Source organism: Artemia franciscana, chromosome 4, assembly GCF_032884065.1.
Source record: "Artemia franciscana chromosome 4, ASM3288406v1, whole genome shotgun sequence".
NCBI lineage: Eukaryota > Metazoa > Arthropoda > Branchiopoda > Anostraca > Artemiidae > Artemia > Artemia franciscana.
This window is the reverse complement of record NC_088866.1, coordinates 6216580-6232056: the sequence shown is the minus strand read 5'-3', so window position 1 is coordinate 6232056 and position 15477 is coordinate 6216580. Positions and strand designations below refer to the sequence as shown.

At 37.5% G+C, this 15477-nt stretch overlaps 2 protein-coding genes across 2 annotated transcripts in view; one reads left to right on the top strand and one right to left on the bottom strand.

The window, feature by feature from the left end:
- The window catches only part of LOC136025913 (helicase domino-like), a 144374-nt gene that overhangs the window by 34529 nt on the left and 94368 nt on the right, over nt 1–15477 (bottom strand). The window contains exon 18 of the mRNA XM_065701977.1: nt 14676–14708. Within this exon, the coding sequence (XP_065558049.1) occupies nt 14676–14708 (33 nt within the window). The remainder of the gene's footprint in view (nt 1–14675; nt 14709–15477) is intronic.
- LOC136025914 (cysteine--tRNA ligase, cytoplasmic-like) lies at nt 1260–3861 on the top strand. The gene has a single exon (XM_065701978.1). It carries the CDS (start codon nt 1264–1266, stop codon nt 3403–3405), a length of 2142 nt encoding a protein of 713 aa, XP_065558050.1. The 5' UTR covers nt 1260–1263; the 3' UTR covers nt 3406–3861.

Below are 15477 nucleotides of genomic sequence, written 5' to 3'. Positions count from 1 at the left end.
GGACAGCGAAGAATGTTGTATATTCGCATGTTTTACGTAGTTAAAAACATATATTTATATCTATCTCTATTCACAGGTGGGACACAGGGACACAACTACAATGGCGCGTAACGACTTACGCGCGCGGGGGGGCTTGGGGGGGCGCGAAGCGCCCCACCAACTAGGTGTTGGGGTGGCGCGAAGCGCCACCCCAACAGCTAGTATATATATATATATATATATATATATATATATATATATATATATATATATACATATATATATATATATATATATATGTATATATATATATATATATATATATATATATATATATTATATATATATATATATATATATATATATATATATATATATATATATATATATATATATATATATATATGTTTATATTCACAGGCGGGACACAGGGACACAACTACAATGGTGTGTAACTAATACTACACTTAACAACTTACACCCCTACCAGCTAGGTGTTGGTGTGGCGCGAAGCGCCACACCAATCTGTTGACTATTAATTTCAAATCCAGCTGAACCTGTCTACGTTTCGTTCAACTTAAAAATACAATTCTTGACTATGAATTACGTAAGAATCTAATAGCATTCGGAAAACTCCATAAGAAATAGTTTAATCTCTTTTCACAAAGAAGATACTTTAGTCAACATATTAAGAACTGTGTATAGTGCAATTGTTTCTGTCTGGTTTTTATTCAAAGTTACACAAAAGACAAAAATTAAGCAACAAGAGATTAGTGAAAGTCATGATCAATTGAAGAGAAAAGTTTGAAAAAAGAGAAATATCATCTAAAACCAAACATTAATACGATTTGCACTATTTTCAAGGGGTCTTGCAAAACTATAGTATAAAGTTTTCCACAGTATCACTTTAATTTACTTTGACTGAATAAAAGCTAGTTTTCCGAGTCAAGTGTCAATTGTGCCTTTTAGCAATGAGGCTCTCTCGCTGGAAACGCTGAGGCTCTTTGTGTGATTTTATTTGTTTCTTTGTTATTAAGAGGCTTCGGTAATCACTTTTCCAGATCGCAACTGCTGCTGTAGCCATAAAATGGAAAAGAGAGGGAAGACGCAATAGCGTTACCCTTAGTTTCTAAAGAAACTGTCAAAAACATCATTGCAGCGCATAAAAAGTAATATCATTTCTAATATAAACGTCATTGCTGGGCAATAATTATGACATCATTTATGATATATAACTGTCAATTCCTCATGCTACATCAATTATTCAAAAAAAAGGAACCGTCAATGAAAGCTTTTTTGATTGGTACATCCATCGTAGGCGTTAGTCTTACAGTATGGTGGGCTGCTAGAAAATATATAGCTTTCAAAACCACTTCAAGAGAAGATAGGAACTTTCCTCCGAAAGTTACAAAGCAGCCCATGGTGCAAGAACAACAGGTAGAAGAGGAACCAGTTTCAAAAATTGTAATAGAAGAGCAAATTTTGACTGCTTCTAAATTTATAGGGATGGCCAAGAGATTACAGCCGAAGTGGGCTAAGTCTGATGGGTCCTCTAAATCCTTAAGGACGACAAAGAGATTACAGCCAAAATGGACGAAGCCGGAAGGGCCTTCTAAATTAAGACTTTATAATAGTCTAACCAGAAGTCTCTGTGATTTTACGCCCAATGATTCCAAAACTATATCTTGGTACATATGTGGGCCTACAGTATATGACTTTAGCCATATGGGGCATGCCAGATGCTTTGTGTCATTCGATATAATCAGACGCGTCCTAACTGAATATTTTCAGTATGATGTTCAGTACGTAATGAACATCACAGATGTTGATGACAAGATTATAAAGAAAGCACGGCAAACATACTTATACAAAAAGTATAAGGAGAAAGACCATCCCATTGAAAAGTTGATCAAGGATTGTGAAAAAGCGATACAGAATCACGAAGCAGCAATTGCCGAAGAAACGGATGCAGCTAAAATAGACCTGTTTAAACTGCAACTGGAAGTAGTTAATATGGCATATGAAGATCTGGTTGAAGCTTACAGTTCACCCAAAAAGTGCGAAAAGGACTACCGTAGACGGGCTAGAATTGTTCTTTCAAATTGGCTTGATGCAACAGAAGGTGTCACAGTAAGCAATTGCAGCAATTGCTGCAGCATAATTACAGCAGCAATTGCTAAAGAAACGGATGAAGCTAAAATAGACCTGTTCAAACTTCAACAGGAAGTAGTTACTAAAGCATATGAATATAAAAAGTGCCAAGAGGACTACCTTAATAGGGCTAGAGATGTTCTTTCAAATTGGCTTGATGCAACAGAAGGTGCCAAAGTAACTGATAAAAGTATATTTTCAAATACTGCCAAAATGTTTGAAAATTCTTTTTTCACAGATATGGAGGCTCTGAATGTTCTGCCCCCTAATATAGTGACACGAGTATCGGAGTATATCTCACCCATTGTAGACTTTATCCAGAAGATCGTTAACCAAGGTTATGGTTACGAATCAAACGGATCAGTCTATTTTGACGTAAATAAGTTTGATCTAGAAGGACATTTTTATGCCAAACTAAGACCAGAGGCATATAAAAATGAAAATTCTTCAGAGGAAGGAGAAGGATACTCTGGGCAATCAGACGAAGGATTAGGTGACAAACGTTCAAAAAAAGATTTTGCACTATGGAAAAAAAGCAAACCAGGCGAACCTTCGTGGGAATCTCCATGGGGGATGGGGCGGCCAGGATGGCATATTGAGTGTAGTACTATGGCATCGGACATCCACGGACAGTCCATCGATATACATGCTGGTGGGATAGATTTATTAGATGATAAATCCCGCCACCATGATAATGAGTTAGCTCAATCAGAGGCTTATTTTGGTCACAACGACTGGGTTCGTTACTTTCTTCACACCGGTAATTTAAAAATAGAAGGGTCGAAAATGTCAAAAACCCTTATAAACTTCACAACGATAAAGAATGCTTTAAAAAAGTATAGTGCTAGGCAGATCCGGCTTCTGTGTTTACTGCACCACTGGAGAGATGATGTAGACTACTCCGAGGCTAATATGGAAAAAGCTGTGGAAACTGAAAGGAATTTTGACGACTTTTTTCATAATGTGAAATCTATACTACGAGAGAAGCCAGGGGACAACATTGCTGACTATCAAAAATTTAGTGTGGAAGACAAAAATCTGTCAGAAGGATTTAAAGTGACAATAAAAGCGGTGGATGCTGCTTTGTGTGATAATATTGATACCCCTAGTGCCATAAAAAATATGGAAAAAATAATAAAAGACGTAGATATTTACGTAAAAAAATCGAAAACGCCTAATAGGCAAGTTTTAAAAAAAATAGCCGTTTTCATCACGCGAATATTTAAACTGTTTGGTGTTATACCCCAAATGGAATCTATAGGATTCCCAACCTAAACTTGCTCAGAACGAATCTACGAAACGCGGATTCAAGAGAAGAAGAGGAAGAAGGCATAAGCTACTGCGAAGCAAACGGAGAAAGCTGCTCTTCAAGCTACCCCTCCCGGTGACCCTTTTAGAGACCAAAGAAATACTTGCAGTTGGCTGAACTGTCTGCAGCTGCTTTGCTTTATTGTATCTCCAGTTATTGGCTTAGTTGTTCCTCTGTATTGCACATGTAGTTTCTGGCTTAGTTGTCTGCAGCTGCTTTGCTTTATTGTTTCTGCAGTTATTGGCTTAGTTGTTCCAGTGTATTGAACTTGTAGCTGTTGGCTTAGTTGTCTGCAGCTGATTTGCTTAATTGTATCTCCAGTTATTGGCTTAGTTGTTCCTGTGTATTGCACATGTAGTTGTTGGCTTAGTTGTCTGCAGCTGCTTTGCTTTATTGTATCTGCAGCTATTGGCTAAGTTGTTCCTGTGTATTGAACTTGTAGCTGTTGGCTTAGTTGTCTGCAGCTGAATTGCTTAATTGTATCTCCAGTTATTGGCTTAGTTGTTCCTGTGTATTGCACAAGCAGTTGTTGGCTTAGTTGTCTGCAGCTGCTTTGCATTATTTGATCTGCAGCTATTGGCTTAGTTGTTCCTGTGTATTGAACTTGTAGCTGTTGGCTTAGTTGTCTGCAGCTGATTTGCTTAATTGTATCTCCAGTTATTGGCTTAGTTGTTCCTGTGTATTGCACAAGCAGTTGTTGGCTTAGTTGTCTGCAGCTGCTTTGCTTTATTGTATATGCAGCTATTGGCTTAGCTGTTCCTTTGTATTGCATTTGTAGCTGTTGGCTTAGTTGTCTGCAGCTGATTTGCTTAATTGTATCTCCAGTTATTGGCTTAGTTGTTCCTGTGTATTGCACAAGCAGTTGTTGGCTTAGTTGTCTGCAGCTGCTTTGCTTTATTGTTTCTGCAGTTATTGGCTTAGTTGTTCCTGTGTATTGAACTTGTAGCTGTTGGCTTAGTTGTCTGCAGCTGATTTGCTTAATTGTATCTCCAGTTATTGGCTTAGTTGTTCCTGTGTATTGCACAAGCAGTTGTTGGCTTAGTTGTCTGCAGCTGCTTTGCATTATTGTATCTGCAACTATTGGCTTAGATGTTCCTGTGCATTGAACTTGTAGCTGTTGGCTTAGTTGTCTGCAGCTGATTTACTTAATTGTATCTCCAGTTATTGGCTTAGTTGTTCCTGTGTATTGCACAAGCAGTTGTTGGCTTAGTTGTCTGCAGCTGCTTTGCATTATTGTATCTGCAGCTATTGACTTAGTTGTTCCTGTGAATTGAACTTGTAGCTGTTGGCTTAGTTGTCTGCAGCTGATTTGCTTAATTGTATCTCCAGTTATGGGCTTAGTTGTTCCTGTGTATTGCACAAGCAGTTGTTGGCTTAGTTGTCTGCAGCTGCTTTGCTTTATTGTTTCTGCAGCTATTGGCTTAGATGTTCCTGTGTATTGAACTTGTAGCTGTTGGCTTAGTTGTCTGCAGCTGATTTGCTTAATTGTATCTCCGGCTATTGGCTTAGTTGTGCCTGTGTATTGCACAAGCAGTTGTTGGCATAGTTGTCTGCTGCTGCTTTGCATTATTGTATCTGCAGCTATTGGCTTAATTGTTCCTGTGTATTGAACTTGTAGCTGTTGGCTTAGTTGTCTGCAGCTGATTTGCTTAATTGTTTCTCCAGTTATTGGCTTAGTTGTTCCTGTGTATTCCACAAGCAGTTGTTGGCTTAGTTGTCTGCAGCTGCTTTGCTTTATTGTATATGCAGCTATTGGCTTAGCTGTTCCTTTGTATTGCATTTGTAGCTGTTGGCCTAGTTGTCTGGAGCTGCTTTGCTTTATTGTATCTCCAGTTATTGGCTTAGTTGTTCCTGTGTATTGCACAAGCAGTTGTTGGCTTAGTTGTCTGCAGCTGCTTTGCTTTATTGTATATGCAGCTATTGGCTTAGCTGTTCCATTGTATTGCATTTGTAGCTGTTGGCCTAGTTGTCTGGAGCTGCTTTGCTTTATTGTATCTGCAGATATTGGCTTAGTCGTTCCTGTATATTGTACCCACAGCTGTTGTCTCAGTTATTGGCAGCTTTCCTTTATTGTATCTGAAGCTTTTGGCTTAGTTGTCCCTGTGTATTGAACTTGTAGCTGTTGGCTTAGTTGTCTGCAGCTGATTTGCTTAATTTTATCTCCAGTTATTGGCTTAGTTGTTCCTGTGTATTGCACAAGCAGTTGTTGGCTTAGTTGTCTGCAGCTGCTTTGCATTATTGTATCTGCAGCTATTGGCTTTGTTGTTCCTGTGTATTGAACTTGTAGCTGTTGGCTTAGTTGTCTGAAGCTGATTTGCTTAATTGTATTTCCGGCTATTGGCTTAGTTGTTCCTGTGTATTGCACAAGCAGTTGTTGGCTTAGTTGTCTGCAGCTGCTTTGCATTATTGTATCTGCAACTATTGGCTTAGATGTTCCTGTGTATTGAACTTGTAGCTGTTGGCTTAGTTGTCTGCAGCTGATTTGCTTAATTGTATCTCCAGTTATTGGCTTAGTTGTTCCTGTGTATTGCACAAGCAGTTGTTGGCTTAGTTGTCTGCAGCTGCTTTGCATTATTGTATCTGCAGCTATTGGCTTAGTTGTTCCTGTGAATTGAACTTGTAGCTGTTGGCTTAGTTGTCTGCAGCTGATTTGCTTAATTGTATCTCCAGTTATGGGCTTAGTTGTTCCTGTGTATTGCACAAGCAGTTGTTGGCTTAGTTGTCTGCAGCTGCTTTGCTTTATTGTATCTCCAGTTATTGGCTTAGTTGTTCCTCTGTATTGCACATGTAGTTTCTGGCTTAGTTGTCTGCAGCTGCTTTGCTTTATTGTTTCTGCAGTTATTGGCTTAGTTGTTCCAGTGTATTGAACTTGTAGCTGTTGGCCTAGTTGTCTGGAGCTGCTTTGCTTTATTGTATCTCCAGTTATTGGCTTAGTTGTTCCTGTGTATTGCACAAGCAGTTGTTGGCTTAGTTGTCTGCAGCTGCTTTGCAGCTGCTTTTTTTTTTATCACAGATCAGAAAATATAACTCATGTTTCCAAATGAGGTCGTTTGGTGCCCAAATCGAAAATCCAGATCAATTTATGCATACTTTCAAAGTAAAAGGGCAAATTTATCATAGAGCAGGGTCCCTTCTACCATTCTCAGGCGAGAATCATAAATTTTTACAATTGTACTTCATCAGTGATAGAAATTCTATATTGAATGCACGTTGCGAAATTTCTCCCAACGTTGAAAGGACAATCGTTTCCCAATTGCAACATCTTTTCCACGAAAATAATAATTTAGTGCGTCTGTTCAAAACAGCCATCGATTTGATGCCTACTGATACGCATCAAATTGTTATTTCCGCTGACAAAACGCCTCCTGGCCAACATGTGCGTAGATACAATGCTCCAACTATCGACGAAGTGGCAATCGTTATGGTCGGTGATCAGTTTTTACCTCGAGATATTATTCTTCATAAGCGAAACGCTCAGTTGGTAAGAATTGCTGAAACTCATCGATGCTACGATGCCTTACAATATCCTATCATTTTTTGGGATGGAGCCGACGGCTATCACTTTAATATTAAATTGATGAATCCAGCCACTAACAAAGAAATGAATAAGAAATGCAGTGCAATGCATTATTATTCCTATAGACTAATGATTCGGCAGGATGAAGACAATTATATTTTAAAATGCCGTCAATTGTTTCACCAATACGTCGCTGATATGTATGCAAAAATTGAATCAGAACTTTTGCTATATATCCGTCTGAATCAGACCAAGCTCCGCTCTGAACAATACATTCATTTGCGAGATGCAGTTGTAAATGACGGTAATACCACAAACGTTGGAAGTAACGATTTTACCTTCGTCATATGCTGGCAGTCCCCGTCATATGCATGAATATGCTCAAGATGCTATTGCGTATGTTCGTCTCTATGGTCGTCCAGATTTATTTATTATATTTACATGTAATCAATCTTGGGATGAGAACAGCAGCTTTTACTTCAAGGACAATCGGCGGGTCATAGACATGACATTACGGCCCGTGTCTTCCGGCAAAAGTTGAAATCACTGATAAACTACATAGTAAAACTTGAAGTGTTTGGGTCAGTGCGATGCTAGATGTACTCAGTGGAATGGCAAAACGAGGTTTGCCACACGCACATATACTAATCTGGCTACACTATAAAATTACTTCTAACGAAATTGATGATACGAAATTGATGTGTATATATATATATATATATATATATATATATATATATATATATATATATATATATATATATATATATATATGTTGCATGTAAATAGATTTTCAGGCTTACTGACTCTTGAACATGCAACATATAATTGTCCATGGGAAAAAGCATCCGTATTCAGATCTATACCTTATTATTCTATTGATGTTTCCCTGTGTCCCGGTCGTCATTTATATTCCCTGTGTCCCGGTCGTCATTTGTGTCCCGGTGTCCCAGTTTGTAATTTCTCTTTGAGTGTCCCGGTCGTCATTTATATTCCCTGTGTCCCGGTGTCCCGATCGTCATTTGTGTCCCGGTCTGTAATTCCTATTCGAACAATCCCTGTGTCCCGGTCGTCATTTATATATCCCCCTGTGCCCCCCGGCGTCCCCGTTGTAGTTGTGTCCCTGTGTTCCGGTCGTCATTTATATTCCCTGTGTCCCGGTCGTCATTTGTGTCCCGTTGTCCCGGTCTGTACATACATTCCTTTTTGAATTGATACATGATGAAATAAATTTTTGTGTTTTTCCCCTTTTTTTCTTTTTAGTTTATTTTGCTTTTTACTTTTTTTTAGTTTTTTTTTAGTTTTTTTTTGTTTTTTCTTTTTAGTTTTTTTGTAGTTTTTACCTTTTTAGTTTTTTTTTATTTTTATTTTCATTTTTTTTTTAGTTTTGCTTTTCTCCTATATTTTTCAGTTTTTTCCTTTTTTTTTCTTTTTCAGTTTTTTTAGCTTTTTTAATTTTTTTATTAGTTTTTAGTTTTTTTTCTTTTTAGTCTTTTTTTGTAGTTTTTACCTTTTTTTTTAGTTTTTTTTTTTACTTATGTCCTGGTCGCCATTTATATTCCCTGTGTCCCGGTCGTCATTTGTGTCCCGGTGCTCTGTTGATGGTGATTGCTAATCGAACATTCCTTGTGTCCCGGTCGCTTTCATCAACAAAGCTCAAGGGCAATCATTAGAATCACAGGGACACAACTACAATGGCGCGTAACTAATATGGCGCGTAACGACTTACGCGCGGGGGGGGGGGGGCTTGGGAGGGGGAGGGCGAAGCGCCCCCACCAACTAGGTGTTGGGGTGTTACTAGCTAGTATATATATACACATAGTATATATATAGTATATATATATATATATATATATATATATATATATATATATATATATATATATATATATATATATATATATATATATATATATATATATATATATATATATATATATATATATATGTATATATATGTTGTGTCAGTATATGTTGCATGTTCATGAGTCAGTAAACCTGACATTCTATTTATATGCACAGACAATGGGACAGCGAAGAATGTTGTATATTCGCAAGTTTCACGTAGTTAAAAACATATATATATATATATATATATATATGTATATATATATATATATATATATATAAAAATAAGTTGTCTGTCTGTGTGTCTGTCTGTCTGTGGATCAGGTGACGTCATGTTTCTGTGTTGACTGACGTCATGAAATTAGTTGTCGTCATTTTTGCTTTGACGGTGACGTCATTCAAGATATTTAAGACATATGTTCACGTAGAAATCTATTAATGTTTAAGTTTACAATGACTGATGAACTTACCATGGCAAAAGCCGATGAAGATGCTCAAAGAGTCTATGCCAAAAAACTTGCTGCTGATAGAGAAAGTCAGAAAAGAAAGCGTGCCGAGGAATCAAAAGAACAGCAAGGAAACAGGCTTGAGGCTGATAGAGAAAGAAAGAACAGAAAGCGTGCGGAGGAATCAAAAGAACAGCAAGGAAACAGGCTTGAGGCTGATAGAGAAAGAAAGAACAGAAAGCGTGCCGAGGAATCAAAAGAACAGCAAGGAAACAGGCTTGAGGCTGATAGAGAAAAAAAGAACAGAAAGCGTGCCGAGGAACTACCAGAGCAACGCGGAAGCAGACTTGCTGCTGATAGAGAAAGTAAGAAAAGAAAGCGTGCCGAGGAATCACAAGAACAGCAAGAAATCAGGCTTGCTGCTGATAGAGAAAGTAAGAAAAGAAAGCGTGCCGAGGAATCAGAGCAACCTGAAAGTTATCGCTTGACATTCAGGTACAACCCAGTCGATGATTATAGCTTGAGTAGATGTGTTCAAATCGGGACAATGTCTAAAATTTGTCCCTATTGCAAGGCCTTGAAATTCAAAGGTGAAACAATGGGAATGTGTTGCGCCTCAGGAAAAGTTAAACTTCCTCTATTGGCTGCACGACCAGAGCCATTGAAGACGAATGAATGCTTGCCTGAAAAATTCTAATTTATGGGCACACGTAAAAATATTAAAATTAACTACAAATATGCGTGTCCGATTGCAAAACGATGACTCTGGTCAAACATTTTCAGATCAATTGCTGACAATTGGAAACAGAAAGCTCCCAGTAGACTCAATTTCAGGACGTATACAACTACCTGCTGATTTCTGTAATTTAGTGACGTCCAAAAATGAATTGATTGAAAAAGTATTTCCGAATATTCTAAAAAATTATAAAAATAATAAATGGCTAAGTGAAAGAGCGATTCTCGCACCCAAAAATATAGACGTCCACGAAATCAACAATATTGTTTTGACCAAGATTCGAGACCAGGCAGTCCTTTACAAGTCAGTCGACACAGTTTTGGAACCAAATGAAGCGGTTAATTATCCATCTGAATTTTTAAATTCCATAGATCTTTCAGGGTTTCCACCACACGTGCTACAACTAAAAATAGGCGTACCAATAATACTTTTAAGAAATATAAACCCACCAAAGCTTTGCAATGGCACTCGACTTGCCGTAAAAAAAACAATGGAAAACCCTAATAGAGGCCACAATCTTGGCAGGGCCTTTTGAGGGTGAGGCTGTTCTTATTCCTCGCATTCCCATGATTCCAACGGATCTGCCTTTTCAATTTAAAAGATTGCAATTCCCAATTCGATTAGCATTTGCAATCACCATTAACAAAGCTCAAGGTCAATCATTAGAAAAATGTGGTATAGATCTTAATACTGATTGTTTTTCCCATGGACAATTGTACGTTGCATGTTCGAGGGTCGGTAAACCTGACAATCTATTTATATGCAGCGACAATTGGACAGCGAAGAATGTTGTATATTCGCAAGTTTTACGCAGTTAATTTGTATTGTATCTATCTATCTATCTATCTATATAAAAACGAGTTGTGTGTATGCATGTTTGTTTGTTTGTAAAAAGAGCGTTTGCATATGATGTCATTATTAGTACATACGGCTTTGTATATGCAGAGACAATGGGAAAGCCAAGAATGTTGTATATTCGCAATTTTTACGTAGTTTAACTCCTGCAGACGAAATGAATGCTTGCCTAAAAAATTCTAATTTATGGGCACACGTAAAAATATTAAAATTAACTACAAATATGCGTGTCCGATTGCAAAACGATGACTCTGGTCAAACAGTAGACTCAATTTCAGGACGTATACAACTACCTGCTGATTTCTGTAATTTAGTGACGTCCAAAAATGAATTGATTGAAAAAGTATTTCCGAATATTCTAAAAAATTATAAAAATAATAAATGGCTAAGTGAAAGAGCGATTCTCGCACCCAAAAATATAGACGTCCACGAAATCAACAATATTGTTTTGACCAAGATTCGAGACCAGGCAGTTCTTTACAAGTCAGTCGACACAGTTTTGGAACCAAATGAAGCGGTTAATTATCCATCTGAATTTTTAAATTCCATAGATCCTTCAGGGTTTCCACCACACGTGCTACAACTAAAAATAGGCGTACCAATAATGCTTTTAAGAAATATCAACCCACCAAAGCTTTGCAATGGCACGCGACTTGCCGTAAAAAAAACAATGGAAAACCTAATAGAGGCCACAATCTTGACAGGGCCTTATGAGGGTGAGGCTGTTCTTATTCCTCGCATTCCCATGATTCCAACGGATCTGCTTTTTCAATTTAAAAGATTGCAATTCCCAATTCGATTAGTATTTGCAATCACCATTAACAAAGCTCAAGGTCAATCATTAGAAAAATGTGGTATAGATCTTAATATTGATTGTTTTTCCCATGGACAATTATACGTTGCATGTTCGAGGGTCGGTAAACCTGACAATGTATTTATATGCAGCGACAATTGGACAGCGAAGAATGTTGTATATTCGCAAATTTTACGCAGTTAATTTGTATTGTATCTATCTATCTATCTATCTATATAAAAACGAGTTGTGTGGATGCATGTTTGTTTGTTTGTAAAAAGAGCATTTGCATATGACGTCATTATTAGTACATACGGCTTTGTATGCACAGACAATGGGAAAGCCAAGAATGTTGTTTATTCGCAATTTTTACGTAGTTTGAAACACATATATAAATCTATCTATATTCACAGGTGGGACACAGGGACAAAACTACAATGGCGCATAACTAATATGGCGCGTAACGACTTACGCGCGCGGGGGGGCTTGGGGGGGGCGCGAAGCGCCCCACCAACTAGGTGTTGGGGTGCCCAACAGCTAGTATATATATATATATATATATATATATATATATATATATATATATATATATATATATATATATATATATATATATCTTATCTCTATTCACAGGTGGGACACAGGGACACAACTACAATGGCGCGTAACTAATATGGAGCATAACGACTTACGCGCGCGGGGGGCTTAGGGGGCGCGAAGCGCCCCCACACACTAGGTCTTGGGGTGGCGCGAAGCGCCACCCCAACAGCTAGTATATATATATAAATCATTTGTCTGTGTGTGTGTGTCGAGTGACGTCATGTTTGTGTGTCAAGTGACGTCATGATTGTCAACTGACGTCATTATAACGATTGAGCTGTAAGCGTCATAAAGTTGTTTGTCGACTGACGTCATGTTTGTCAACTGATGAAATTAAATACCGGGACACCGGGACACAAATGACGACCGGGACACACGGAATATAAATGACGACCGGGAACCTCAAAGAGAAATTACCGACTGGGACATCCGGACACAAATCACGACCGGGACACAAGGAATATAAATGACAACCGGGACACAGGGACATAACTACAACGGGGACGCCGGGGGCACAGGCAGGATATATAAATGACGACCGGGACACAGGGATTGTTCGAATAGGAATTACAGATCGGGACACAAATGACGATCGGGACACCGGGACACAGGGAATATAAATGACGACCGGGACACTCAAGGAGAAATTACAAACTGGGACACCGGGACACAAATGACGACCGGGACACAGGGAATATAAATGACGACCGGGACACATCATTAGAATAATAAGGTATGGATCTGAATACGGTTTGTTTTTCCCATGGACAATTATATGTTGCATGTTCAAGAGTCAGTAAGCCTGAAAATCTATTTACATGCAACATATATATATATATATATATATATATATATATATATATATATATATATATATATATATATATATATATATATATATATATATATACATATATATATATACATATATATATATATATATACATATTCACAGGTGGGACACAGGGACACAACTACAATGGCGCGTACCAAATATGGCGCGTAACGACTTACGTGCGCGGGGGAGCTTGGGGGGCGCGAAGCGCCCCACCAACTAGGTGTTGGGGTGGCGCGAAAGGGACACAGGGAATGTTCGATTAGCAATCACCCTCAACAAAGCTCAAGGGCAATCACTAGAATAATGAGGTATAGATCTGAATACAGATTGTTTTTCCCATGGACAATTATATGTTGCATGTTGAAGAGTCGGTAAACCTGACAATCTATTTATATGCACAGACAATGGGACAGCCAAGAAAACCTGACAGCCGAAGCGCGTATATATATATATATATATATATATATATATATATATATATATATATATTATATATATATATATATATATATATATATATATATATATATATATATATATATATATATATATATACGTGGTATATATATATATATATATATATATATATATATGTTTTTAACTACGTAAAACATGCGAATATACAACATTCTTCGCTGTCCCATTGTCTGTGCATATAAATAGATTGTCAGGTTTACTGACTCTTGAACATGCAACATATAATTGTCCATGGGAAAAACAATCCGTATTCAGATCTATACCTCATTATCTAATGATGTGTCCCTGTGTCCCGGTCGTCATTTATATTCCCTGTGTCCCGGTCGTCATTTGTGTCCCGGTTTCCCAGTTTGTAATTTCTCTTTGAGAGTCCTGGTCGTCATTTATATGCCCTGTGTCCCGGTCTGTAATTTCTATTCGAACAATCCATGTGTCCCGGTTGTCATTTATATATCCCACCTGTGCCCCCGGCGTCCCCGTTGTAGTTGTGTCCCTGTGTCCCGGTCGTCATTTATATTTTCGGAAAAGACCTCCGCCAAGCTGCCCTCAGTGCCAACAACAACAAAAAAAGTTTTTTTCCTTAGTCAAAGTTTTCCAAAATTTTTCATATGAATAACCTCATAAATACTTGGAATAGTTGTAATAAATTTTGCTGAGATGAATGTCTGAGCAAAATATTTAAAAAAAAACACATTAGAATTTAAGTATAGAACGATTTGTCGATATAAATAGGCAAAATGTTTACCAAATAAAATAAAGTTAAATTTCTGATGAAAAATGTATCTTTTTCATCAAGAGAAGCCCAATTGTTACTACAAGGGCAATGAATTTCTAGTGAACTTTAAAAACAGAAAAATGTCAATGACAAAACTGACATTATACCAAGACAAAATCCTCAGAGAGCTTGGTGAGTATTTTCAATTTTGATTTGAACTCGAGTTAACTAAATGGACACTAGCATCCCATTATAGGTACCAGATAAACCTCTTTATATTCCTCATTTGGAAGAATAGATCCTGATTTGATCAGGAATTATTAAGCATTAGGAACGACTGCTGCTTCAGCTCAAGCTTTCCCTGGCTACCCCTTTGATCAAAGAATAATAAGTGAATCTTATAATACTTACAGGCATTGGGGTTCCATCATCGTAAAACACGAACTGAAAGAGAAAAATTATATAAGTTACTCCTTTAAAGTACCAAGGGTACCAAAATTAGAACAGTTTGAGACCCCCTGGCCTCATCTTAGTTTTTGCCCCCTGGCCCATCTTATTTTTCGCCTCCTAGCCATCTAGTTTTTGCTCCCTGGGCCTATCTTAGGTCATTCATACCTGCAATTTTCTGTTTCTACAATTTTCGACGATTTTTCTTTTAGTTGTTCTACAGCCATTAACACCTCTCTCATTCAGTAGATTCTCCTTTATTGCCGCAATAAATCAAAGAAACAATTGAGCCATTGAGACTGTTTCCAACTTACACAAAAAGCCAAACTGCACCCCCCCCCCAATTTACTACCCGTATCATATAATCAAGTACTTCAAAAATTAATGGACGCTACAACCGTTCACAACTGATCAAATATAGTCTAGCGGGAAAAAGTCAAAATTAAGTAAGAAAAGAGACATTTTTTCGAACAACTGAAAAAAAAAGATTCTGTTAATATGTAACTGGTCAACTCGAGTGATAAATATAAGAGAACAAGATAGCCTAACTTATGCCTAAAATGATGCTGCTGAGACTCATGCAAAGTGAATAAATTTCAGAGACATATCGTTAGGGCCTTATCCATGATTTTTTATCGGGGTGTTTTACACAAGGATTTTTTTTGGGGGGAGGGGTACTAAAAAATCTCAAAACACATATACAAAAATTTTATATCCTTTTTTTACGTTTTTATGAGCAAGACCGACATTTCAGGGGGAACTTCAT

Bases quoted from the DNA above. Each gene is read 5' to 3' on its own strand.
- LOC136025914 (XM_065701978.1), top strand. From the start codon at position 1,264: ATGAAAGCTTTTTTGATTGGTACATCCATCGTAGGCGTTAGTCTTACA.